This window comes from Delphinapterus leucas, chromosome 19 (assembly GCF_059928025.1).
Source record: "Delphinapterus leucas isolate spDelLeu-1000000601 "Yukka" chromosome 19, BTC_Dleu_Yukka2, whole genome shotgun sequence".
NCBI classification, from domain to species: domain Eukaryota; kingdom Metazoa; phylum Chordata; class Mammalia; order Artiodactyla; family Monodontidae; genus Delphinapterus; species Delphinapterus leucas.
The window spans coordinates 11947699-11973925 of NC_143147.1; the positions used below are offsets into that span (position 1 = coordinate 11947699).

Here is a 26227-nt window from a genome sequence, read left to right on the forward strand (position 1 = left end):
GCCCGTGTACCGCAAAAAACAAAACAAAACAAAAAAACCTCTGTGGCGGGCCCCTCACTGTGAGGATGCCCGAACTCTTGAGTGTGTAACTTTCACTTCTGCACTGAATAAACTGCTTCTTTGCTCTCTTTGCTCCTCAGTGTGTGTGTGTGTGTTTTCCTTTGTGTTTTGTGTACCTTGCCCAAACTCTTTTGGATGAGTTCAGCAAGAACCTGGACCTCTGATAAAGCTTTTTGGGTATCACTGGCACTGTCCTGATGGCATCGGGGCCTCTGGAGAGCAGTGTGTGGTCTGCAGACCGTGACTGTGGTCCTCCAGTCCTCTGGAAAGGGGCCGCCCCCACTACCTTCGAGCCCCCCGAAGGCAGGAGGACTGGAAGGACGTCGCTCACCTGGGCGGAGGTGCTGTGGAGCTTCAGCAGCCCGTTCTCCAGCCGCTCCATCTTGGACTTGAGCTCCCTTCTGTTCCTGCACAGCAGGCTCTGGTAGAGTCTGATGAACTCCAGGAATGATTTGGGGGTTGTGTAGTTGTAGCGCTGCTCATTGCTCAGATAGGACTGGGAGGTGTGGTTGACACTTGTGTGGACAAAAGCCATGAACTTGCTAATCGATGGCTTGACTGTGGGCTAGAATCAAAGGGCAGGAAATAAAGAGGTCATCTGGCCATGAAGATGGCAGGTGACTGCCCACCCGGTTTGTTGCTTCACCACATGGAAAGCTGTGCTCCAACAACCTGGAGTTGTCGGATGTGGGGTTCCTTGTACCCAGAGGTGGAGAGGAGCTTGAGGGGTGTCTCCTTTGCCCTCTCACCTCAATGTCCTCCGTGTTCTGCAGGAAGCGGAAGCTGACGGACTCCAGGGCTTGCTGCGGCCACTCATGGAACCAGTCGATGGCTGTGCAGTTCACGATGGCGGGGAACTTCCTGCTGCGGACCCTCAGCTTGGTCCCCACCGGAGAGAAACAGAGAGTCACCTGAGAAGGCAGAAGGGTGGGGAGAACCAAGAAGGTATCCAAGATGTACTTACAGAGAGACAGACATGGCCTTGGATTCTTCATTTCCCAGGAAATTGGGAAGCATATCAACAGAGACAAAAATCTGTAAATGCTAGGCAGCCCTTCCAGCCAAGGGATTAGAAATGCTGGGACTTCAGGAGGCAAGAGGGAGGCCACTGCCCTTGAAGCATGTGAGAAGGGCATCCTTGCACAGGTGCTCAGGCTGAGAAGGGCCTTGCACCCTAACCACTCACTCCCAAGACAATCAATAAGTACAGCTTATTGTGTCCAAAATATCCATAGAGGCTCCCATGGGCCACCTCTGGTCCTGTCTACCCCAGGCAGAGAATCCTTGTACCTTCAGTTGTCGTCGGACCCGCTCTATAAAGAACTTCCAGCAGTTCTCTCTGTTGTCAACAAGACCTTGGGTCTTGACTTCGTTCCTCACATTGCTTATGATGTTTTCAACCTCATCGTCAGAGTAGAGATCTGGGATCTCTCCTGGGAAGAATCGGAGCACAGATCCTTAATTATTATTTTTTACCAGATTGGCAAAGTTCTGAAAGTTAGATAAACTAGTGTATTAATGAGGCAGTATATAATGGAAAAAATCTTTAAAAATCTCAACTAAATATATAAAAATAAACATATGATGACCAATTAGAGTTTATCTTGGAAACGCAAGGATGGTTAAATATTAGAAAAATCTATGAGAATAATTCACTACATTAATGGATTAAAGAAGTAAAACGATACGACCATCAAAACAGCTGCACAAAATTTCTGAAAATTTAGTTTGAGATTTCTTTTAACCAGATCATAGGTATTTGCCGCAGACCCAAAGCAAACATCATATCTGTTTACCGGTGAAATACTAAAATATTCTCTTTTGAATTAAGAACAAGACAAGCATGACTGCTATTTATGTTTTCTAGTCAACATTATACAAATGTCCTAGCTAACAAGTCAAGGAAAAGAAATAAAATTTATATGGATAGTTAAGGAAATAATAAAACTATTATCATCAAAATCTGATTTTCTAAATAGGAAATCTAAGAGAATATACACATAAACAATCAGAACTCGTAAGTGTGTTAAACAACAAGCTTGCTGGATACAAAATCAATATTGGAAATAAAATGGCACTTTTGTACTTCAGCGAAAAAAAGCGTTATTTTATTTAGAATACCAGCAAAAAAGTTATTTAGAATAACCAGCTATTTAGAATACCAGCAAAAGGTATTTAGAATACCAGCAAAAACTATAAGACAGGCAGTAATAAATATATAAAAAGATGTGCAAGATCTTGATGTAAAAACTATAACATTACTGAAGGGCATAAATAAAATCCAAAATAAATGGAGAGAAATACTCTGCTCATGGGTGGATGACTCAGTATTACCAGTATCACAAAGATGCAGTTCCCCCCCCCCAAAAATCAAATGGGTTTCTTTTTCAATCCTGACAATCATATTCTAAAATTTATATGGAAGAGCAAAGGGTAAGGAATGGCAATGATACTGTGAAGAACGGGAAGAAAGGATTTGTTCTATCAGATATCAAGTCTCCTTATAAAGCTATGTTAGTTAAAACAATGTGAAATTGGTACTTGGGTAAATAAATAGAACAATGAGTGAAACACCTAGAAACGGACCCAGATGTAAACAGGAAATTCATATTCAAAATCAGTATGCTAAAAAAGGATGAACAAATCAATAAGTGATGTTAGGATAATTCAATACTAATATCAAAAAATAAAATTAGAATACCAAGGAAAAATACATTCCAGGTGGATTAAAGACATGAATATGAAACAGTAATATTTTATAGATAAAATACAAAAGATTATTTTTACGGTGTTGGATAGGACACAATTTCTGAAATAGAGCACAAAAAGCACGAAACATAAAAAGACTAAGTTTTACAAAATTTAAACGAAATCAGCATGACAAAATTCAGATACAGACTTCAAAAAAGACATTTATGACCTACATGATGAACAAAGGGTTAGTATCCAGAATATACAAAGGACTCTTACAAATCCATAAGAAAAAGAAAGAACCGAAGAGCAAAAAGGCAAACTGTATAAAAAGGCAACTAATATAAGGTGAATAGCCAATAAACACTTGAAAAGATGCTCTAGTGTCACAGGTAAGAAGGGAAAGGACAAAAATGAGATTGCATTTTATATCCTTTGGCAAAAACTGGTATGTCAGATAAACCAAGTGTTAGGAGGAAACAGGTATTCAAGCAGAGAATAAATCTGTACAACTACACGGGAGGGCAACAGGCACTTTTTAGTAAACTTGAAATGCACATACCAGACAATTTAACAATCTACATTTTGGGCACCTGTTGTAAAGCAACTCTGCTTGCACACATCAGATGTTTCTATTTTGCAACATTGTTCATAATTGCATGGGTGTTTGTTTTATTGCTTTCTGTTTCCCAACATGTTTTGTAAACAAATATAGAAAAACATAAAAGGAAAAAGTAAATGTGGGTGGTGAGAATGTGAAAACTGTGAGGGAGAGTCAGAAATTGAAAGATGGGATAGAATAGAGCAAAATTCTGAATTAAGAACCAGCTGGTGGGCCCCTAGCTCACATGGAAGAGTTGGCCTTGGAAAGGAAGAATGAAGAAAACTGCAAAGAAATGCAGACAGACTGGGAGCTATAAAGGTGGTTGTGAGGCCGATAGTGAATGGCATTAAGTTTTCTCAAGGAGAGAAATGAGCTTAAGGGATGTAAGAATGAAGGAAGCACTGGTGCAGTTAAATCCTGGAACACTGGATAGGAGGTAAAGATGAATGTGGTTCACTCCAGGATATTCTATGGCTATCAGAAAAGCTCTTTCCTATTTCCAGGACAAGGCTTTAGGTAGGTGTTGAAGCTACGTGGACCTGAAGTCATATACAAGCTCCCCTTTGAAGTTCTGCACACCCGCGTGCTTCTTCCTTCCTCCATAACCAACAAAGAAATGTTAGCATCGTAGAAATGTTAGAGCGGGAAGAAGCCACTGGAGCCACTACCTGTTCTGTTTCCTGTGGACTTGGGTGAGGTCCTCCAAGGTGGGTGGTTTGGCAAATGGCCTCTAACTAACCTGAGTGATGGGAATTGTGATTCTTTTCACCACTGAAGCTGCTGCACTTCCTTGAACTACTGTATCTGGAGGAAACTCAACTTTCCAACAGATTTCTGGCCTTCACAGTCTGACAACACTAATCCAGCCAAGAGTTGGGTTAGAGTTTTATACTAATTAAACTTAATTGTTTAAATGGGAAAAATGAAAAAAATGAATTATCATGAAAATGATCATTTACTTTCTTCCCTTAATTGGACAAACTTGATTTAATTTCCATTCATTATTTCATAGCATGCATACAAAATACCCAGTGCTATAAACTTGTCAAAATCAAGGTCTTACTAGTGGAAGAATCCATTTTAGCCTTATTTGATAAAAATAGGGGGTCAGAGAAAACAGCTAGAAAAATGAAATGATATTTAGCATGTGTTGGGAGTTAAGGAGTTCAGGGAAGTTTTAAAAAGAGAAATACTCAAATGGAATTGACGTGAGCCATACTCATACTTCTGGGGCTGACTGCCTGCAGTGGTCTGAATTCCCTTCTCCTTTGCCCCTCTGATAATCTGCATTTTCTCATCTATAAGTACGTTAGAGAGTGAGAACCTGAATTCCCTTTGGTCTTAGAATATTTGTAATAATAGAGTCTGCATTCTTCACCTTTCTATTTTTTGAAATATGTAGGATTTATGTCCTTTGAGGAGGCAAAGTATGATCTGTAGGCTAAATCTGGCCCTCTATCTCTGCCTGCAAGCGAAGCATGGTTTTTACAACTTTTAATGGTTGAAAAAATTAAAATAATACTATTTAATGACACATGAAAATTACATGACATTCAAATTTTGTTGTCCATAAATAAAGTTTTACTGGTCACAGCTACACTCATTCATTTAGATATTGTCTATGGCTATTTGTCCAATACAATGACAGAACTGAGTAGTTGTGACAGAGGCTGTATGGCCTGCAGAGCTGAAAATATTTACTTTCTGACCCTTTATAGAAAAAGTGTGCTCGCCCTAGTTTATATGATACCTTTAAGTGCCAAGATATTGAAAACATCCAGGCCTTCTAGAGCCTTTTTCTAAGTTCTTAAGATGGGGATATTTGTCACACAATTCCCAAGATCCCTTAGGAAGACGATCACTTCTGAATTGGGAGCAAAGTTTGCATTTCCAGGTTTGTTCCTCCAATTTCTCCTGACAACATTCCCGTCACTTACTGTGCGATGTAGGTAGTCATGCTGAAAGCAGGAGACTGAAGTGCCAGAGGGGACTTTGTGATGTGAACAGAGGCAGAGGCTATTTAAATATTTGAAGAGTTTCCCCTTGTGACCTAAAGTTGGGAAGCCCTATTTCTGCTGCCTAGTGCAGAATGGCTTCTTGCAGTCCTTAACATGTCCTGATATTTTGCAAGTCAGACTCATCATCGTCTTCTCTGTGTGGTCTGGGGCTCTCAGAGGCCACAGTGCTTTGCGGTAATTTAAGATGGTTTCGTTAGTTGGAGCTTGGTAATAAAAAAGGCAAAGCTGAGGGTTATTCTGCACGAACCAGTTAGCATCACAATGGCTTAAGGGCTTTGACCCCACCCAGGAATAACATTTTTCAGAAACATTTCCCTGGTCTCAAGGGAGAAGAAACAGGGAGTGTGGTGACTATCTCAGGACCCCTGGCCCTCTCTCTGCATGGCTGGAAACTTTCTCAAAGCACGTGTTCAACAGTAATATCTAATATGTAAGATGACACATCTTTCTCATGATATTACACACCTTGGTTCAACGAATACCTCTTGAATGCTAATTATGGGCCAGGAGATGCGTTCAGTGCTGACAATGTAAATGGTGAAAATAACACAGTCTTTACAGAGGGTTATAATTATATCAGTGTTGTTTTATTTCCTAAGCTGGGCAGTAGGTATTTAATCCTTATCTTTTGTACCTCTGGATTATTTCATAACAAAAAATGAACCAACAACAGACAACACGGTCTCTGCCTTTCATAAGTCTCCAAGGTCGTTGCAGTACAACGGTGGTGTGTGCAGCCACTGCATGTTAGAGAAACACAGAGGGATGTGCCTCATTCCTCGCGGTGACAGTGGGTTAGTGAAGACTTCCCAGAGGGATAACATCCAAGATAGGTCTTGTACTATGGGTAGAAGTTAATCCAGAGAAAGAAGGAGAAGGGCATGAGGTTCAAAAGGAACGGCGCGAGCCAGTAAGGGTGTCAGGAGGCAGTCCAGTGTGTTATTTCAAGGAGGTGGGAATTACTAGATCATAATGGGGAGGTAAGCTAGTGAGGAAGGAAGGAAGCAGGTCCAAGGCAGCTGGGTTTTTTTTGTTTGTTTGTTTGTTTTCTGTACAAAACAGCTTATCGTGCATTCACTTAGGAGCTGATGAAGGAATTATACTTTGATAGACCTTTTTGGAAGCAGTGAGGGGAATGGATGGGGGTGGGCCTCCCTGAGAGGTAGAGAGGTGAGTTAAGAAGTGTCTGCAATGTAAGCTTTTATATGTAGAATGGATAAACAACAAGGTCCTATTCTATAGCACAGAGAACTATATTCAATATCCTATGATAAACCATAATGGAAAAGGACATATATAAAAAAGAATATATATAACTGGATCACTTTGCTGTATGGCAGTAATTAACACAACACTGTAAATCAGCTATACTTCAATAAAATAAAAAAAAAAGAAGTGTCTGCATTTGTTGAAGCAGAAGATGAAAAGGTCAGTGGCAGTCATGACAGAAGAGCGGGTTCAGAAATAGTTAGGGGTCAAATTGGTGGCAACTGATTATCTCTTGGACATAGGTGATGAGGGAGAGGAGGGAGGGAGAGGTTAGTAATGTAGGAGAATGCACAGAGACATAGTCTCAAGTAACTTGTGTGAGAGTTTAGTACCACATGAAGAAAAGAAAAGCTGTTACTCAAGCATCTTTTTGCATTACGCTCTGGGCATTTCTGTGTGGCAGCTGGAAGCAACCAGGTGCTGGTTTAAATTTCCATGGTTTATGGTTTGGGGACGCATGCGGTAAACAGATCCCCTGAGACCACAGAGTATGCTTAGGAGGTCTGATGCATGCTTAATGGCTTCTCTTTTGTCGTCTTTGCCATCTTTGCCACATCTCTTTTGCCACTTTGTCTTTTTTCCTTTCAGGGAAACTGGGCCAGAACATAATTTGTGTAAAGCATAGATGGGCTATCAGGGAATCCAGTTCTAGATGCTCATGGGAGGAGAACAATCCAATGCCAAGACTGTTACAAATATTTCCAGACTCCACATTCTCATGTGATGTGCACAGATCACTAACATGTCAATCCTGCATCTAATCCTAAAGCACCTGGAAGATGAGAGGATCTTTTCATGTTTTACATTCCAAGAGGAGATTTGGCCCAAATGTAATAAGGACAGTCTGTTTCAGAGATGGAGAGGCATATGGCTTTACAAGAGAGGGGGCTCAGTTGGTTATCAACTATTCCAATAGACCACATAGAGGTTACTGACTGGAACATGGAAGCTTAATAAATGGTTTTGAATACACAAATAGATGCAAAGTGATCTAGTCTGAGCCAGGGAAGAGAAATATTAATTTTTGGAGTGAACAGTTAAGCCTTTTGAAAAGCAAAAAGGAAATCCCAACATAAGATCCCAAAGTAAAATGAAGTATGAAATCTGGCAGAGTAAGGAGAGGAAAAGACACCACACCTGGAGCAGACTAGTTCTTCTTAGCTGGGACTGCAGTAAAATGGGCTTTCTGGAACGCTGGAAACCTGGAGGCAGGTGTGCTGTACCAAAAAACCAGGAAAGGGTTCTAGTTTCTCCCTTTAGACTAGGATGGGCCTGTGCTGATGCTGAGTTTGCTTGAAGGAGGACCAAGAGAGAACAAATGTTGCGAGAGTTTTTAAATACCTGCTTTTGACGGCCAGTGTACATTCTTCAGGAATTATTATACAGGGCAACAAGGACATAGCAAGAATTGAACTTTTCAGACTCAGCAAGGGCCAACATTTCATGCATAGTTTCACCAGAAGCTTCATGAGCCCCATTAAGGACTCTGGTAGCCAAAGGAAGTGACTGAAAGATAGGCTTCATTCACTCTGATTTAGGTGGCCACCCTGCTTCTTATACAATTATGTTGCTTTTGCTAAGAAACTTGATTTAATTTTTAAACTTTGAGTGGAGGATTTCTTACTGTCAGTCTGTAACCAATCTGAGATGCAAGTGGCATAATGATGGGTTCTGAAATGTTTGGGTGGTGTCAGAGGTGGGATTTATGTGCTGAATTACCAATACAGTTTGATTCTGGAAATGGTGTCAGGAAACCAAGGGATGAAACAATGAGCTAAAGAAGTGTGGGAGGAAAGCAGAGAGCCTATGGCACGAGATCATGAGGTCACTGAGGAAGATGTTTTGGGGGAGTGTTGAATCAGTGGAATTCGCTCACTGTACCTTATCTTCAACCTAATAGGATTTGTAGATGACTAGAGAGGGATGGGCTAATGACAAGGTAGCCCAATGTATAGTTTCCTAGTCTCTACTGTGTTATCCAAGAATGCAGTGATTGCACAACCCCATAAAATTGAAAAACTAAGTGGATGGGGAGGCTCTGAGGAATCTCTGTAGCTCTGCCTGGACTGGCAGTCAGTTAATTTCTAGCCAGAAATTATCTGACAGGGAAAATTAGAACTCAGATATGCTCAATTCTCCCTGTCAAAATGGTTAAGATAAAAGGGATGAAGATTAGAAAAGTATTACTTTTAATTGTAGCTCCATTTTAACATGTGTGTGTAAATCCTGTTTTTGTATAGAAGCCTTAAAAATGTGAGTTTGAAATTCCATGACTTTGAAGCACACTGATTGCATTAAGTTTTCACTGGGCAGGGCTTCAAAAATTCATCTGAACTTGAAACAAGTTGTTTTCTAAATGAAAAATTAAAAATACTTAATTGAGGAATAAAATTTCAATTGGTAAAAGTGTAACATCATTTGTGTCTCAGACGTTATTATAGGAGAAGGTGACCTGGCTGGATTGGAGCCAAATGAGATACAGGGTGAGGCTGGCAACATGCCTGGCATCTCCAAAGCTATAAGTCTTTGGAAGCACAATTTTACCTTTTTTGATTGTTTTAGAAATTAGACTTTAGGGCACAGCTTCAGGGTGGGAGGACAGTTGGACCCGTCTCTCATTATTTGGTAAAATAACAAAAGGTGAGGCAATGTTGTAGGTGAAATACTGTTGTAGAAGGTGGTGGGATGTTAAAAAGACAGTATTTAAGAAAAGGACAATTTGTTGGATTGGAGGAGAAAAGGTATAAGAGTTAGTAGGCAAATTCCTGGATATGAAACTAACTTAAATAGGGCAGGTTGGGAAAGGAACGAGAGTGTGGGATCAGTGTTATGGTTGGAGCCATCAGTCCCAACCTGATGCGACTCTGGTCCTCATCAGGAGGAAATTGAAGGTTGCTCACAGAGCCTGCTAGTGTATGGTCTGGACCAAAGACCAGTGGCTCGTCATGGAAGTGATAGTAAAATGGCCTGGGGTACAAGGGCACAAAGTTTGAAGCAGTCAATGATTCTGAAGCAGTAAAGTTCCTAGAGATTGCATGGAAAGAGCCATCCTGAAATATATATGACATGGAATACACTTTGGAGAAGTATATTGTGATCACGGTCCTTTGACTTCATAAACTAAAGAGGATTTAGTCAGAGAGCCAGGAGGTGAACTGTAGAGAAACAGGCTTTCTGAAATGGAAATCTGGAAGCAGAAATTTTGTTCAGAACATCTGTGCACTGACTATTTTATTAGCCCAGATAAGAGGTGGTTTTATAGATGCTAAATTTGGGTTAAGAGTCAGGAAATCATATTCTCCTTTTAATTAATATAAATATACATACACCCCAAATTTCTGAAAATGCATAATTTTTATACTATATTGTTTTATCTTCTTGGGTATATATACATATATATATCTCTTGTGTATGTTTATGTATATTTATATATACATATATGTATATACATATATGTGTATACTTAAACTTTTTTTTCTAGAATGGTTGGCATAAGTCCTGAATCCCTAAAAATATAAGGGCAGCAAAGTATCAATAACTGAACTTTCCACTGAAGTCCTGTCTTGCACTGATAGTGTCACAGGGAAGTTGAGACAGCCTTTGTCACGTTCTTTGTAATCTAAGAAAAATTCATAAAGTTCTGAATCCTTGATTAATTAAATCGGCAACCTAACCTTGCCCTCTTGGGTAAGTTCTGTGTGTGCAGGTACTCTGTGTGTGTATCTTGCTGCTAATGCCTTCCCTTCCTGAAATACTGAACACATCCCAGTTTCTCTCCGTCTTGGGTGTGGGGAGGGAACAGCACCTGCTCTCTGGACTCAGCAGATCTGCAGGCCCTCACCTACTTTCCCCCTATTGTCATATCTAGTCCCACTAAGAAAGTCATAAGACTACTATCTGTTTTGCATGTAAGGAGAATAAAAGACAGCAGGCCCAGCAGCAATCCTAGAAGGACCTTGATGAACCAGTTCTCCGCTGTGTCAGTTTTCTCCCTCATTTCTATGACCTCGCTCTTCTGACCTAGAACAAAATCTCCACCTTGGAATGACTCCAACTCCAGCAGGAATTGGTTAGAGACATTCAAGTGCAGAGAGTCTCTTACCAGATGCCAAGAGGTCATTAATGAGCACAAGGAACTTCTCATCAGCTACTTGGGCGTCTGTCATGAGAAACACGGTGCTGAGATTCTTTACCCCGGCTTTCAGGCACAAGCTGGCCAGGTCCGCCTGCAGAAACAACGTCAGAGATCTCTGAGAAGAGGGCTTTCCTGATAAGAGACCAGCAATGGGAGGGAGGGAGGAGTGCTATCTTGCACTCACAGGCCGGAAAATATGCCTCATTCCCAGGCCTCGATCCCAATAGAGGTGGGCAAGTAGAATAAATAATGATGATCTTTAATTCATACAACCACTGTGGCTCCTGAATTAGCTTCTAGAGCTCCTGCTTTGTGCAAACAGGTAACAGCTTTCCAAAGGACAGAGATGTTCCCCTGTTCATCTGTGTTACTTATATCATCATACAAATGAATGGCTTGCCCCGGAAGGCAAGTGATTGCTCTTGGTCCTGACAGAAGAGTCATGTACTTGGGCCTCCTGGCCTAGGGGATGAATATATCATATAGTAGCAGAGTCTTATGTCCTTATGGCTAGCCCCAGCAAAGACTTTTGCTGTTAAAAAATATATTGGGGAACGTACACACACACACACACTCACACATACGCACACACAATCATTTGGTAGGAACTTACATCCATTCAAAACTATAGGTAGATGAAGTTTGGGGCTAGGATGCCAGGCCCTGAATTTTTCCAGCTTGGTCACTCTTGGTTCCTTTGATGCATCCCTTTCTCGAAGCTCAGCCATTGGTCCGTAATCTTAGTCATCTCTCTCTCACACGACTCAAAGCTCATTCTATATCAGCCTCATACATTTCCTTATAGCAGAGCTTCCTTTGTGTCCAAATAATTCCCCTTTGACATTAATAAACTTCCTTTTAGATCAGTGGTTCTCAACCAACGCATTTACAGAATCACTTAAGACAGTGTTTCCCAGCTCTCCTTAGAATCACCCAGGTTACTTTCAACTGTCCTGATGCCCAGGCCAATCCCCAGAACAGTTAAGTCAGGGTTTCTCGGGGGTGGGATGCAGGCATCACTATTATTTGAAGGGGATTCCAGTACATGGCCAAGGTTGAGAACCAGTGTCTTAGATCATTCTGTAAATGCATGATTCTCATGAGCACTATCTTGTCTTTTCTTTTTTGGAAGCACTAAAGATTGACCTGATGTGAACCTGGAGTATGACCTTAGATGCGGCCAATCGCAAGAGGCTGAGCTGTGGTTTCAGAGCAGCAGTGAGCCTGACCAGCTGAGAGATTATGAAGTCAGGTGGACGGGTCTGGCTCTGTGCAGGCTGGAATTCTCCCAGGGACAGCAAGAGCAGCATCTTGATGGAAATGACCTCATGACTCCCTACTGGGCCTCTATTGTTGGCCATGGATCAAAACAGGGGGCTGGACAAAGTGACCTCTGAGGGTCGTATTTAATGCCTTTCTCCACTTTCAGGGCGTGCACTGTGACTCCTAAGTGCCTTACGTCTCTTCATGTCACTGAAGGTCCCAGCGGCTGGTGGTTACTGAACCCATCCTTTAATACATGCAACTCTTATAAAACTTGGGCAGTATTCCTTCTGTCTGCTAGGGCCGCTGGAGAGCTGCGTGCTGAATTTGATGTAGATGTGCTTCCGATTTGGGTGAGAGCTGAGGCTCTACAGATGCACCTAAGGCAGCTGAGGTCTCCCAGATGCAGACCTTGGGAAGGTCGGTGTTCTCAGGGTCGAAGCACCCCCAGTCACCAGCCCAGAGTCTAAGAAGAAGGTGGACAGGTAATGAAGGGGAGATTCTGGGCGAGGGAGCTGGAGAGCTAATGCAGGGCGACAGGGAGTCGTGGGCAGCCGGGGAGAGACAGAGCCTCCCGCCCGCAGCTGCCCGGCCCCCTACCTTGAAGTCAGGAGTCTGGTAGCCTCTCCGCAGCGTGATCTGGAATACATCCATGGAGCTGATGAAAGCCGCGAGCCTTGTCAGACTCTGCTTGCCACTCCCCCCTACGCCAACCAGCAGAGCGTTTCCCCGCGGGCACTCCAAGATGCGATTGATGCGGCAGCTGAGGGAGGGAAGCAGAGGCACAGGTTTTGATCAGACTTCCCTCCGTGAGGAGCAGGTGTAATGGTCCGGGTGAGGACTGGAGCCCTCCTTGCAGGCACATCCTGGGCTGAGCTTGGGAAGAGGGTGTTAAATTGTCCCCAAACCTCGCCTCACCTCTTGCCTGAGTGGACTGAGGTAGCCCTGTTCTGCTTTAAGCCAAAGTCTCTGGTGAAGCAGTGGTGGTGGAGGAAGAGCCCAAGGCAGCCAGGCAGGATTGGAGGGCATGTGTGATGCTGACAGGAGGGACCTGGGTTTATAGGTCTAATTATGGCCGCAGGGTAAGTTCCTAGTAAGACACTTTTCACGGCTTTCGATAAATACTGAAAAACTGGCCCCCAGAATGGTGGCATCAATTTCTTCTTGGGTAGAAGTGATCACAAATTGACTCTATGATACTGGAGGGTGAGAATACGTTAGACTGTGCTAGCCGAATGTGCAAGTTAAGCCAGTGTATCTGGGGATAACATAACCAGTGATGAAGCTGCTGTGGAGGGCTTGTATGTCACTAAATTTATGTAGTGACATTTTATTTCCCTAAATACTCAGAAGGTATTTACTGACTACTTTTAGCTCTTTTTATGATTTTACTTTTTCGTTTATAATTATTTAGTTGTGATACTCTGTCTTGTATCAGACAGGTGTGCACTCCTCTTGCTCCCTTATTAAACCATGGTTTCTAGACATCTGAAGAGTGTGTATACTCATCTTGTTTTCTCTGTAGTGCTAGCACATTAAAGGCATTCAAGAAATTTTTGTGAAATGTAAGCGGAGCGCCCCAGACGTGATACTCAGCATCGCATTTGAGGTGAGGTAGGTGCGAGGCACCATCTGCTTCGTGCTGCTTCGTGTCTACGTGAGACGGTGCCTGGCTACGACGATAAAAGGAGGAAATACGGCGCTAAGATATCCAGGTCCTCCCTTCAAAAAAAGAGGGGACAGGAATGAATTACTGAGGAGAGAGGCAGGCATGGGGGAGGAGAAGTCCAAGTAGGTTCTGCGGGCCACCCGACACCCAGCTCTATTCTGGAAGGCCTGAACTCAGCTTAGCATGGTCCATGCTATTCAATATCTACATGGAAATGCATCATTAGTGCTGAAGTTTCCAAAGAAGGAATGGTTAAGTCTGCAACTGTCAGCACTGGATTCCAGCTGGGGATTCATTAACAACCTCTGACGAGGGCAAAGGACTCTGCATTTAAATTACAGAATCTAAAAAGAAGATCAATATTCTAAAGGATTCCTGGGCCAGAAAACCAAGGCAGTCAGAGTTAAGCCCATTACTGAGTTTCTGGGAGATTAAAAACAAAAGCTGAAAATGTACCACAGCACAGCTGGAGGAAGCTGGCTTATTGAAGACTAAACACACACACACACACACACACACACACACACACACACACGCAAACACACACACATGCACGAGAACCAATAAGATGCACAAAAGAAGGGGCACAAGAGAAGTACATCTGAAGTTCATTTTTTTGTTAATAAACGTGAAGCGATTCTAAGAGAAAAAAGAGGAGGCAGAAAAACACACATCGGAATGAAAAAACAAAGAAAAAGGTAGACGGAGATAATGCCAAAAGCAGGGGGAAAGATCTAGTGTGAAGCTTTCAGAAAAAGTAGAACGAGAATGTGCTGAAATGGTGAAGGAAGTCAGTAGGAGAGCAAATGGTGCTTTTAGGGAAAGAAAACAACAGCGCAAAGATAAAGATTAACACCATGGACCGCTTAGTAAGTGCGAAGCACTTGTCATGGAGGAGGAAACTGAGGCTTGGAGAAGTTGTGTCCTTCGCAAAGCACCACCGCCAATTAGTGACAGAATGAGGATTAGAACTTGGGCCTGGCCCTTGGGGCTCCTGGGAGAGCGCGTACAGACTCGTCGGGGCACTGTGTGGAGTGACGCCGACAGCTTAGTCACCTGTGTTTCTCACCGGGCTGTTCGGCATTCCGTTTTCTGGTATAGGAGGGGAATGCTTCTGCTTTCTCTGCGGGTAGAGGCAACAAAGAGGATCAAGGAGCCCCCGGGAGGGGAGGGAAGGGCAGTGCAAGAAGGAAGTCATGGGACATTGATATTTTAAAACAAACGTACAGGAAATTATACATCCAGATACATTTTATTCTTCCAAATTGTCCCCCTCAAGGCAGTTCATTATTCCAGTTATTTTGCCATTGCTAATGCAGCTCAGGTTTCTCTTTGGAAACTATCTTCAGAGTCTGGTTAGGAGCCTCAGGAGAAAAGCCAGTTTTCATCGTCTTATTTTTTCCTTAAGAACAGTATTAGGCAGTTTGATCACCCATGCTGGAAACCACATTGACTGAATCACTTGCTATTCTCCCAATTACGTTTACCCTGAAAAGACAAGGATTTTCTTCAATTCCAAGACTATGACACAGGCTCTGGTAGCTCTTAGAGAGGAGGGAAAATACTCCCTGAAGTTTCACCAGATTAGTGAACAAACACCCTAAAACCCTTATTACTGACCATCTACCATGCACCAGACGCTGTCCAAGGTACCGGGGATTCAGCAGTGAGCAAGAGAGTCTGTGTGTTCAAGGAGTTTACACTGGATTAGGGGAATGTATGAAGCATTGTAGTGTGATGGTCCTGAGCGGACACTCTGCATGAGTGTTGGCTTTGGCTTACCTCTTCCTGGGGTGTGTGTGATGCTGGACAACTTCCCTCATCTCTCTGGGTATCAGTTCCCTTACTTATAATATAGGGATAATAGTAGACCTGACTTTCTTCAAGGTGTTTGTGAAGCCCAAGAGAATTGATGCAGGCAGAACACCGTGCACCAGCCCGTGGTGAGCTGTGTTCAGTGCGGGTCTCACATGTCAGATCCAATGCCGCCTCCTTGGTGAAGCCTCCCTCACCACCCTATTTACAACTGCACGTACCTCCAAGGACTCTCTATCCCTTTTACCTTTCTGTTTTCCTCTGTATCATTTATCCTATATGATGTGCTAAGAAATTTTACTGAGTGCCTGCTATGTTCCAGACACTGTCCTAGGTATTGGGGATCTAGCAGTGAATGAGACAAAGATCCCTACACTCATACTAAGACCATCTGATCAATAAATAGGTGTTGGATGGATGGACGGATGGCTGTATACAAACTAACAGAGTGATTAATCATGACAAATGCAGCAGGGGAGTCAAATAGTACAAGGTACGGACACAGCAGTGACAACCGACTTTAGCCAGAGGTTGGTCTGTGGTGACTTTTATAAGAGCTTCTTTGTTCAAGTGGTAAGAAATGGACCAAGGAACAGATGAGAAGCAAGAAAGTATGAAAAGTAAAGGCAACCCTTCTGATAAGTTTTTTTTTTGAATAGGAGCTGAGAAACAGGGGTAGGGGGTGAAAGAGATATAAGAGTCAAGGAATAGTTTATTCTTTTTTGGATAAATGATAACATGGCATGTTTGTATGCTGATATGTATGATCCAGAAATGAATGAACTGATGATGGGGAAGAGGGAAGAGAAGGAAAGAGAAAAGAGGAGAGAGGGAATTCCCTGGCAGTCCAGTGGTTAGGACTTGGTGCTTTCACTGCTGAGGGTGTGGGTTCAATCCCTAGTCAGGGAACTAAGATCCCACAAGTGGTGAGGCACAGCCCCCCAAAAAAAGAAGAGAGAGAAGAGGGAGGGAAGGATCATTGCAGGAGGGAGTAAAGTCACTGAGAAGGTGACAGGAGATGGGAACCAGGGCACACGTGGAGGGTTTGGCCTCAGGTAGGCACAAGGATGGTTCCTTAGCTGAAATAGTACAGAAGGCAGGACTTGTGGGTGGGATGCAGGTGGGATACAGAGAGGCTGTTCGATCTGATGGCAGGGAGATGAGAGAATTGTCTTCTGGCTGCTTTCATTATCTCAGCAAAATTGTGCTCAATTGGGAATAAAGGGAGGGGAGAGATGTTAGAAGCTTGAGAAGAGGAGAGAAAGGTGTGATGCAGTCATCACACAAAGGGGAAGACAGCAATCTGCCCAGGGTCATAGAGGAGAGTTTCTAGCAAAGTTGAGGGCCCACTTGAAATTTGTGGCTGACAATCGCAAGAAAATCAAGTCAACATGATGATGGTTTTTCTTCAATAATCTCCACATGTCTAGGGGCAGGTGTGGAGAAAGAAGATAGTGAGGTTTAGCTAGAGTAGAGCTTTGTCACATGGATGCAATGACAGGAAAGTTAGGGGAGCTTGTACTGGGTGATGGAGTCTATGGTGGTCAAGGAAAGTAAAGACATGGTGGACAGAAGGATAAAGGAGTTTGAGAAAGTAGGTGGTTCCATGAAATGAAGTCTTGATGAAGTTTGAGAATAGCTGGAATGTATTTATTTGCGACAAAATGGATGGACCTTGAGGGCATTATGCTAAGTGAAATAAGACAGAGAACGGTAAATACTGTATTATCTGCCTTATACGTGGAATCCAATAAAACCGAACACACAGAAACAGGTCAGATTTGTGGTTGCCAGAGGTGGGTGGAGGAATTAGGTGACGGGGTCAAAAAGCATGAACTTCCAGTTATAAGATAAGTAAGTTCTGGAGATGTAATGTACAACACGATGACTGTAATTAACAATACTCTATTGTGTATTTGAGAGTTGATCTGAAAGACTCTCATAACAAGGAAAATAACTACGTCAGGTGATGGTTGTTAGCTAACCTTATGGTGGTAACATTTTGCAATATATACTTAAATCATTACGTTTTACACCTTAAACGTATACAATGTTATATGTCAGTTGTATCTCAGTAAAACTGGGAAATAAGTATAGCTGGAATAAAAACTAGAGCAGGTTAGTGGAGGGGTAGGAGAGACAAATGAGTGGGATGTTTGAATTTGAGATTTTGGGTGTGGGTTCATTATTGATGACAGAACTTCTAGGCCAGGAACACGTGAGTGAGTCGCTGAGGTGGGATGTAAGGAACATCGCTGGAGCTAAGGAGGCCAAGGAACAGAAAGACCAGGCGACACACAGATGCCAGGAATGAAGAAAGGGGTGGCTGAGGAGAGAAAGTGGTCCAAGCACTGAGGTAGGTGGTAAATGATGGGGAGCAACGGGATGTCAGCAGATGACAGTGACAAGGAGGGGTGATGAGAAGGGATGTCCAGGTACTTGTGCTTCAAAAGAACTGGGGTTCATAAACGATAAAAGGAGAAATGGTTTAAATATGCCACTGGGGTGGGGTGGGGGAGAAGGAGGGTCTGTACCTCTCTCTAGGCTCTGGGGTGTATAGAATGGGGAAGAAAAAAACTGCTTTCCTCAATGCAGGGTTCAGTTAGGTTTCAGTTAGAATTCATCAGTGTGGAAGTTCAGAGAAGTTGAAGATAAAGTGGATTTTGCTGTTGGAGACTCTGGGTAGCAGGGGGCAGGGTGGAGAGATTGTAGAAGGCAGGAGGGGTGGTCAATGCACCTCAGATGGGGAATATGAAGAACAGTATAGGATTAGCATCAGTGTGAGTATAAACTACCTGGGAGGCTTGGTGACTGCTCTCCATGGTTCACTTGATAGCAGCAAGACTCAAAAAGAGAGTTAATTTGTGAAACATGTGCACTTAAAACCTTCCATCTCACTGGACTAGTATGAGTTGGGAGTGCAGGTCCTGAGCTGCTCGGTGCCTTATTTTATGACCTCCCATTTTCCCTTGGTGTCACCATGATCAGGCCCAGGACTTAAATGGCAGACAAGGAAATAAATCCAGCTCCTCCCAAGTTCATCATGATGCTGCCCCGGCTATAGCCAGTGGCAGAAGCCACAGCTGCTGCTCTACCAGCCGCCATCTTGACCTTCATGGCAGAAGCAGTAGCTGCTTTCCCGTTTCATCAAAGTGTCATCAAGTGTCCAAATGAGACCCCTGACACTGGGAAGAGGAGACAGCTGAGGAAAGGCACGATGAGAAGCACACTTACACATGGCACATCGCGTCCTCGAAGAGAACCAGGTCCATCACTGTGTTGACTTTGTTGTGGTTCTCCAGGGCCTCCACCAGAGTCTGGGTCAAAAGTTCCCACGATTGTACAGGCATGTACTTGGGCTCCCCGATACCATTTGCAAAATGGCAATACATGTTCAGGCTTTGGGTCTGTTCCACTGTCTCTTTGAGATCCTGGTGATGAGACACAGGGACAGGGACCCTCCTTAGTGACTCTCAGTTCTGGTTCCACACAGAGTAGAGACACCTCATTTGCATTTTCTCTCTGAGCATGCTCTAAAAATTATCAGTGCTGCTTCCAACACTTCCTTTTTTCTTGAGAAGCCCTTAAAATGTGTATGTTTAACATTCATTTACGACGTATGAGAAGTCACAGATGATGTTGGTTATTCCTTGTGGGCTGAGGATGGGACATGGAAGGTGGGAGGTGCCCTTCCCTCACGTACAGTGAGAGCCCTGTCCGAGCAGAGCAGTGGAGGGGACACACGGGTGCATTTCCCTCCGCAGGGGCTCTTTCACTAGGATTGGGTTGCACCAGTCCTTGGCCCAATGGCCTCACCTCTCCCACATCCATTCAGACAGGTCTTGCTTCCCAACCCATAGCAGTGTCATAGAACATCCTTTTCTATTTCCTGTGAGACTGCACACTATAGGTTGCCAGCCCCAACGTTATAGGCTCAACCCAGAGGGCTTGGTTTCTGAAAAATCTGCCATGAGCCGTCCTTAGGTGACTGATTCGTTTATGGGAACAATGCTAATATTAAAACATTGACAGCAGAACCCCCATTTATAAAACATTTTTAAAGATTTGGGCTTATTGTGTGTCAGCCCTTGCCCACAGGACAGACCTCAGCATGTTTAATAAATACCCAGTAAAACTCAACTGACTTAAAAGATAGGGGGGTCTATGTCTCTTCACTACCAGTCTATCCTTTAAGTTTCCAAGAGGCAGCTAATTTTTTTTTTAAATTCAGAAAGGAACTATTTACTTATCAAACGCAAATGTTTGAGACTTCAAGAGGTGGAGATTGTAGAGGAATTGAGTCCAAGAAAGAATAGGTTTGCTAATGCGTAAGTAGGAATTTATGCCAGCATGAACAATTGTCCCCACCTGCTGTTCTTCTCTAAGGTTCAGAATGGAGGATCCACCTGGGAAGGGGGAAATCAGCATGCTATTCAACAGCAGAGGCATTACCCAGGGCATACATCACTGTAGGGTTAGTCTTGTGAGCCCAGGGGACAAGATGCATCAAACCTAATGGAGGGAGGGAAAGTGAGGATAACAGTGACATCTACAAGAAGCCAGGACTGCTGCTTGGTTATAAGATGAAAGAAGTAGAAAGAGTTAAATATCAAAGAGTTATTATATTTTGAAGGTGGTTTCAGGGCCATAGAAAACCTTTAAACTATGCTGGCTTTGCTAGATAGTAACAACAAATGTCCAGACATTTGGATAAGATTTAATGTGATGCAGGAGAGCCATTCTTGCTGGTTGAGGAAAACATGTGGGAAAGGGATATGGGAATACATCTACCTAGTTTGAAAATGGGCTAATATACCGGGAAGCAGTTCCAATGGCAGTCAATTTACACTAATGATCTGGCAGAAGAACAACGAAAGTGCAGTTCTGAAAAGCCTGGTCTACAAAGACTCTCTGATGAACAAAACAAGGCTCTGATTCTATGATCACAGCCAGATGTGTAGAAGGAAGAGAGAAAACCAACCCACCCAGTGAATCAAAGATTTCTTAATAGTGATGTTGTATCATATAATGGCCACAAATAAGAGAACTTTAAGCTTTTAACGGTGGAAACAGGACTGTATCAATTCCGTGTTGGAAATTTGGCAACTTTCCTCTTTTTTATTGAAGTATAGTTGATTTACAACATTGTGTTAATTTCTGCTGTACGGCAAAGTGATTCAGTTATATATACACACACACACACATTCTTTTTTAAAAATATTCTTTCCCATATGGTTTATCATAGAATAGTGAATACAGTTCCCTGTGCTGTACAGGAGGACCTTGTTGTTTATCCATTCTATATATAATAGTTCGCATCTGCTCATCCCAAATTCCCAATCCACCCCTTCCCCACCCCTCTCCTCCTTGACAAACGCAAGTCTGTTCTCTATGCTCATGATTCTGTTTCTGTTTCATAGATAGGTTCATTTGTGTCATATTTTAGATTCCACATATAAGTGATATCATATGGTATTTGTTTTTCTCTTTCTGACTGACTTCACTTAGTATGATAATCTCTAGTTCCATCCACGTTACTTCAAGTGGCATTATTTCATTCTTTTTTATGGCTGAGTATAGGCAACTTTTCTTTAATACCGATGCAAAGATTTGGTGTAGCCAGGGTGCTTCAGATTGGCATTTTAAATGGTGTTGGGGAAGGATGATGGCAGTATTAATTATATCTAGGTCTATGATCAAAAGGATGTGTTCTTAGTAGACAGACCCACGTAGGAACTTCTATTTCAAAGACTGAATGTTGTTATTCTAAAGTGCTAGCTCAGACCAACTTAAGAAGACAGTCAGGGCTCATGTGCAGAGCTAACAATGAACACACAAATTGGCAAATTCTACGATGCTCACAGACAGGCAGCTATGATGTGAGAGTGCTGAACATCAGGCCATTTAAAAAGGATGGGACAAGTGGAGGAATTTAGGGTGTTTGGACTAGTAAAGAGCAGACTGAGATAAGTTACTTAAAATGCTGTCCAAACATTCAAAAAGCTGTCATATAGGTTGGAATAAACTGTATATATCTTCAGAGGTGGACCCAGAATCTTATCAGGAAAAAATATGGAGCTAAACCTAACAAGGTGAGCATAGGGACAGTGTGGTATATTTAAATACAAGATTTGATTATTCTAAGTTCAAGAGAGGATAGATAAGCAGTATGTGTGGAAAATCTGGTGCTCTGTTCAACAGAAAGCTCACTGTTAGTTGTGGGGTAATTTTGACACTAAGAAATGTCATAAGATCTTAGGCTGTGTTAACATATACCCGTACTCTCCTGGGTATATTCTATCAATCATTCATTCTTCAAATTATTACCAGGTTTTATGTAGGGAAAAGAGTTTTAGGGTCCAATATGTTTGGGAAACGATGCACGAATCAGGCTTATTCAAGATTTTCAGGGCTTTAATGTGCTGAATGTACTGTATATTTCCAAGAGAGGGCTATAATATGAAGTACTTTCTCATATATCTTGCACAATGGAATACTACTCAGCCATGAAAAAGAATGAAGTAATGCCACTTGCACCAACATGGATGGAACTAGAGATTATCACGCTAAGTGAAGTAAGTCAGAAAGAGAAAGACAAATACCATATGGTATCACTTATATGTGGAATCTAAAATATGACACAAATGAACTTACTTAACGAAACAGAAACAGACTCACAGACATAGGGAACAGACTTGTGGTTGCCAAGGGGGAGGGTGGTGGGGAGGGATGGATTGGGAGTTTGGGATTAGCAGATGCAAACTATTATATATAGGATGGATAAACAGTAAGGTCCTACTGTAGAGCACAGAGAACTATGTTCAATATCCTGTGATAAACCATAGTAGAAAAGAATATAAAAAACTGAATCACTTTGCTATACTGCAAAAATTAACACAACATTGTAAATCAACTAAACTTCAATTTAAAAAATTAAAAACAATAAAATGTTATGGGGATAGGAAAAATATGAAGTACTTTCTCAACTTATTTCATCATGGATACCTTCTTTCCAAGGAGTATATTGTGGTACAACTGTTTAGCAAGACACATTTTGGCAAACACAGTTAACAAAAATTATAGTATATAAGAAGAGGGGAATGATGGTCTTGATTTTGGTCAGACCCCACTTGGGTTGTGTGATGAAAGTCAGACACCATGATTTCAGAGGGGAGAACTGATGGAAGAGTAATACAGATGATGTCAAATTGCTTTGGGTTTGGAAATAAGTCTTGTCAGAAACGGCTAACAGAACAGAGGCTCTTTGGCCTGGAAAAGCGAAGACCAAGGAAGGACAAGATAAATGGTCTTAAAATATCTGAAGGTTTGTCATGTAGACCTAGGATTAGTAGACAGGGAAATGAATTTCAGAGAATTATTTAAATAAATCTCCAGTCTTTAAAGTTGTTCCAAAGGTTCCAAATTTCAAAATCGTTCTAAATTTCCAGCCATTTGCCATTCCAAAGTGGCTGCCTTTGGAAAGACAGGATAGTGTATTTCCAAGGATGCTGGTGCATTCTCTGGGATGACCAATCTGAGCAATGGTACTGAGAGGCATTAATATAGGACGAGGATTGGATCAGATGGGCTGCACAGACCTCACAACACTGAGATTCTATGATTAATGTGTGTCTCTTCTTGCTCCAGCAGTTTTCACTTAGGCAAAATAATGACAGATTTTATTTCCTTATCTAATCCTGATCTTCTTCAATGTATGGGCTAGATTTTTATCATTTGGGTGATCACTTGCATAATCATGATTATTTTTCAAATGTAAATATAAATTCACAGGGTAATACTCACATCAAAAATTTTCTTGATCACTTCTGCTTGGATCTTATCAAAAAGATCAAGGTCCTTCTCTTCCACCATCTTATCCCGATAAACCCGATTTGATTCGTGCAGATAGAGCTTTACTAGGTCCTGTGTGGATTTTACACATTCCACAGAGGAGAAGAGAATGCCCTTTAAGGAGAATAAACAGCAACAAAAAATAACATGGATAGCAATTTAAAACTACAACAGTTACAATTGATAGGAGCCAGTATGTGACAGGTACCGAACTAGATGTTTTGCCAGAAAAAGCTCATTTAACCATCCGTGATGCTACAAAGTAATTTTTACAATAGTCATTCTGTATAATGTGAAGTTTGGGATTCAGAAAGACAGGAAGCATGCCCAATGTCACAAGGTAAGTGGCCTTAGTTCAAAACCACACAGTTTTGAAACCAGGTCTATCTGACCTGAGAGCCTGGAATTTCAACCACTACTTTCCAAATCACCACAGTGAGAGGTGAGGCTGCTTCTCTGCTGTATTTCTCTTCTACAAGTACCACTTTGAAAACTAATCTGGGTGATGATTGCTTATGTAAAATCAGAACGATGACATAGGGCTGGAATGAATATAGCTAACCTTCGCAGGCCAGTAATCCATTTATTCATCTCTAGTAAGTTCTCCTTCTTATATACCTCAGGGATTGTTCCAAATATTTACTCTTCTTTTCAAATTTGTCACCTTTCTGTTACTATTAGCCAGTGTCCTATCCCTCTTTTTCAAGGAAAAATGGAGACCACTGAGATTAGAGCCTCTCGATGACTTCAGATCCTATAACTTCAAGCTCATCGATGCTTTGTTTGCCCTCATTGCTTTCTTTCTTGTCTTACAAGAAAAGGGGTCCTTTAATTGTTCCTCATTATGGACAGAATAATGCTCAGATTCATCCATGTGGCATAAAGATCTGGACATAATAAGACTACCAGTCTGCTTCCTCATCACACTTACCATCACTTCCCATAAAATCTAGATTTCAGTTTCACAAACTGCAAATTATTTTCTAACCCTGAATACTTTTGTGCCTCCATGCCTTCTGCTTTACTTCCTTGGCTCGTCTTTCAAGATCTAGCTCCACTGCTCTCTGCTGAAGTATTCCAGGGCATCTCCTCTCCTGTCCAACAACATCCCTCTGATGTGCCCCACATAACCCTTTATATATAAATCTCTATTAATATAGAAGAATTATAAGTTTCTAAAATTACTTTTCTTTGTACAGGTTTGCTTCTTCCAGGTCATGTTGAGTGCCTCTAAATTTTGGAAATAAAGCAATATACTTCCAAATACCTCATGGGTTAAAGAAGGAATCATAGGGAAAATTAAGGAATATTATGAAACGAATGAAAAAAAATATAACACATAAAAGCCTGCATGATGCAGTGAATGGTACAATTAGAGATAAATTTATAGCCTTAAGATAAACATTTCAGAAGAGGTGAAAGGCTGACAATTAATGATCTAAGTAGCCATGTCAAGAAGTTAGGAAAACAAGAATAAACTTACCCCAATCCCAGAGTAAGTAGGAAGAAAGAGATTATAAAGAAAAGAGCAAATTTTAATAATATAAAAAACATATCAAATAGAGATAGCCAATAAAGTCAAACACATAATATTGGTATACTTTTCTTTTCTTTTTCCATTTCTTTTGAAAAGACTAGCACAATTGATAACTCCCTGGTAGGGCTGATAGAAGACAGAAAGAGAAAAACAGAAAAGACACACATAGCCAGAATAAAAAAGAGAACATATGTCAGATAAAACAGATACTTAAAAGATAACAACAGGATACTATAAACAATTTTGTGCCAATAAATTAGAAATTGATGACACTGACATCTTACCACAACTGATACATAAAGAAACAGAAAATGTGAATTGTCTAATATGTATTAAAGAAATTGAATTTATAGGGCTTCCCTGGTGGCGCAGTGGTTGAGGGTCCGCCTGCCGATGCGGGGGACGCGGGTTCGTGCCCCGGTCCAGGAGGATCCCGCATGCCGCGGAGCGGCTGGGCCCGTGAGCCATGGCCGCTGGGCCTGCGCGTCCGGAGCCTGTGGTCCGCGGCGGAAGAGGCCGCAGCAGTGAGAGGCCCGCGTATCGCAAAAAAAAAAAAAGAAAAGAAAAAAAAAAAGAAATTGAATTTATAATTTAGTCTTTCACAAAGAAAACTTCAGATGGTTTCATCATTAAATTCTTCTGACATTTAAGAAAGGCACAATGCAGTGTTTTAAAAAATCTTCCAGAGAGTAGAAAAAGAGGAAACGTTTCCCAATGCATTTTTTATGAGGACTTCATAAACTCAGAATACAAGAAGAAAGAGAAATTATAGGAAAACCTTATTAATATAGGTGCAAATGTTATATAGAAAAAAACAGTGAATGAAATCCAGAAAATAAAATAAGTTCACCATGTAACAACTAAGTTGGGTTGATTACAGGAATGCAAGGTTGATTTAACATTCAAAAATAATCTATGTCATTTATCCCATTTATCCCATTTCCAGAAAAAATGGAGAAAAAATGGATATAATTATTTCAACAGATATAGAAAAATCATTTAAGTTTCAACAAATACTCATGATAAAAAAAAAAAAACTCTTGGTAAACTATAAACAGAAAGAAATTTTCTTAAACGGGTAAAGAGCATCCACAAAAATCTATAGTAAGCATCACACTTAATGGCCAACTATTAAAAGCTTTCCCCTAAAATTAGGAATGCTGCAAAATGCCACTCTCACCACTTCTCTTCCTTGTAGTGGCAGCTGTAGCCAGCACAGTAAGAAAAAGAAATTAGAAGATTTAAGGGTTGGAAAGAAAGAAATTGTTACTATGATTCATTTTTACCAATGACATGATTGTATATATAAGTACAA

The 26227-nt window shown here is 41.7% G+C and overlaps 1 protein-coding gene across 1 annotated transcript in view; it reads right to left on the reverse strand.

Moving 5' to 3' along the window:
- Window positions 1-26227, reverse strand: part of DNAH9 (dynein axonemal heavy chain 9) — a 301023-nt gene that overhangs the window by 104094 nt on the left and 170702 nt on the right. The window contains exons 42-48 of the mRNA XM_022595902.3: window positions 23328-23489; window positions 18759-18955; window positions 12641-12803; window positions 10745-10868; window positions 1351-1493; window positions 810-971; window positions 392-625 (exon numbers count right to left, since the gene is read on the reverse strand). Coding sequence (XP_022451610.3) covers window positions 392-625; window positions 810-971; window positions 1351-1493; window positions 10745-10868; window positions 12641-12803; window positions 18759-18955; window positions 23328-23489 — 1185 coding nt within the window. The remainder of the gene's footprint in view (window positions 1-391; window positions 626-809; window positions 972-1350; window positions 1494-10744; window positions 10869-12640; window positions 12804-18758; window positions 18956-23327; window positions 23490-26227) is intronic.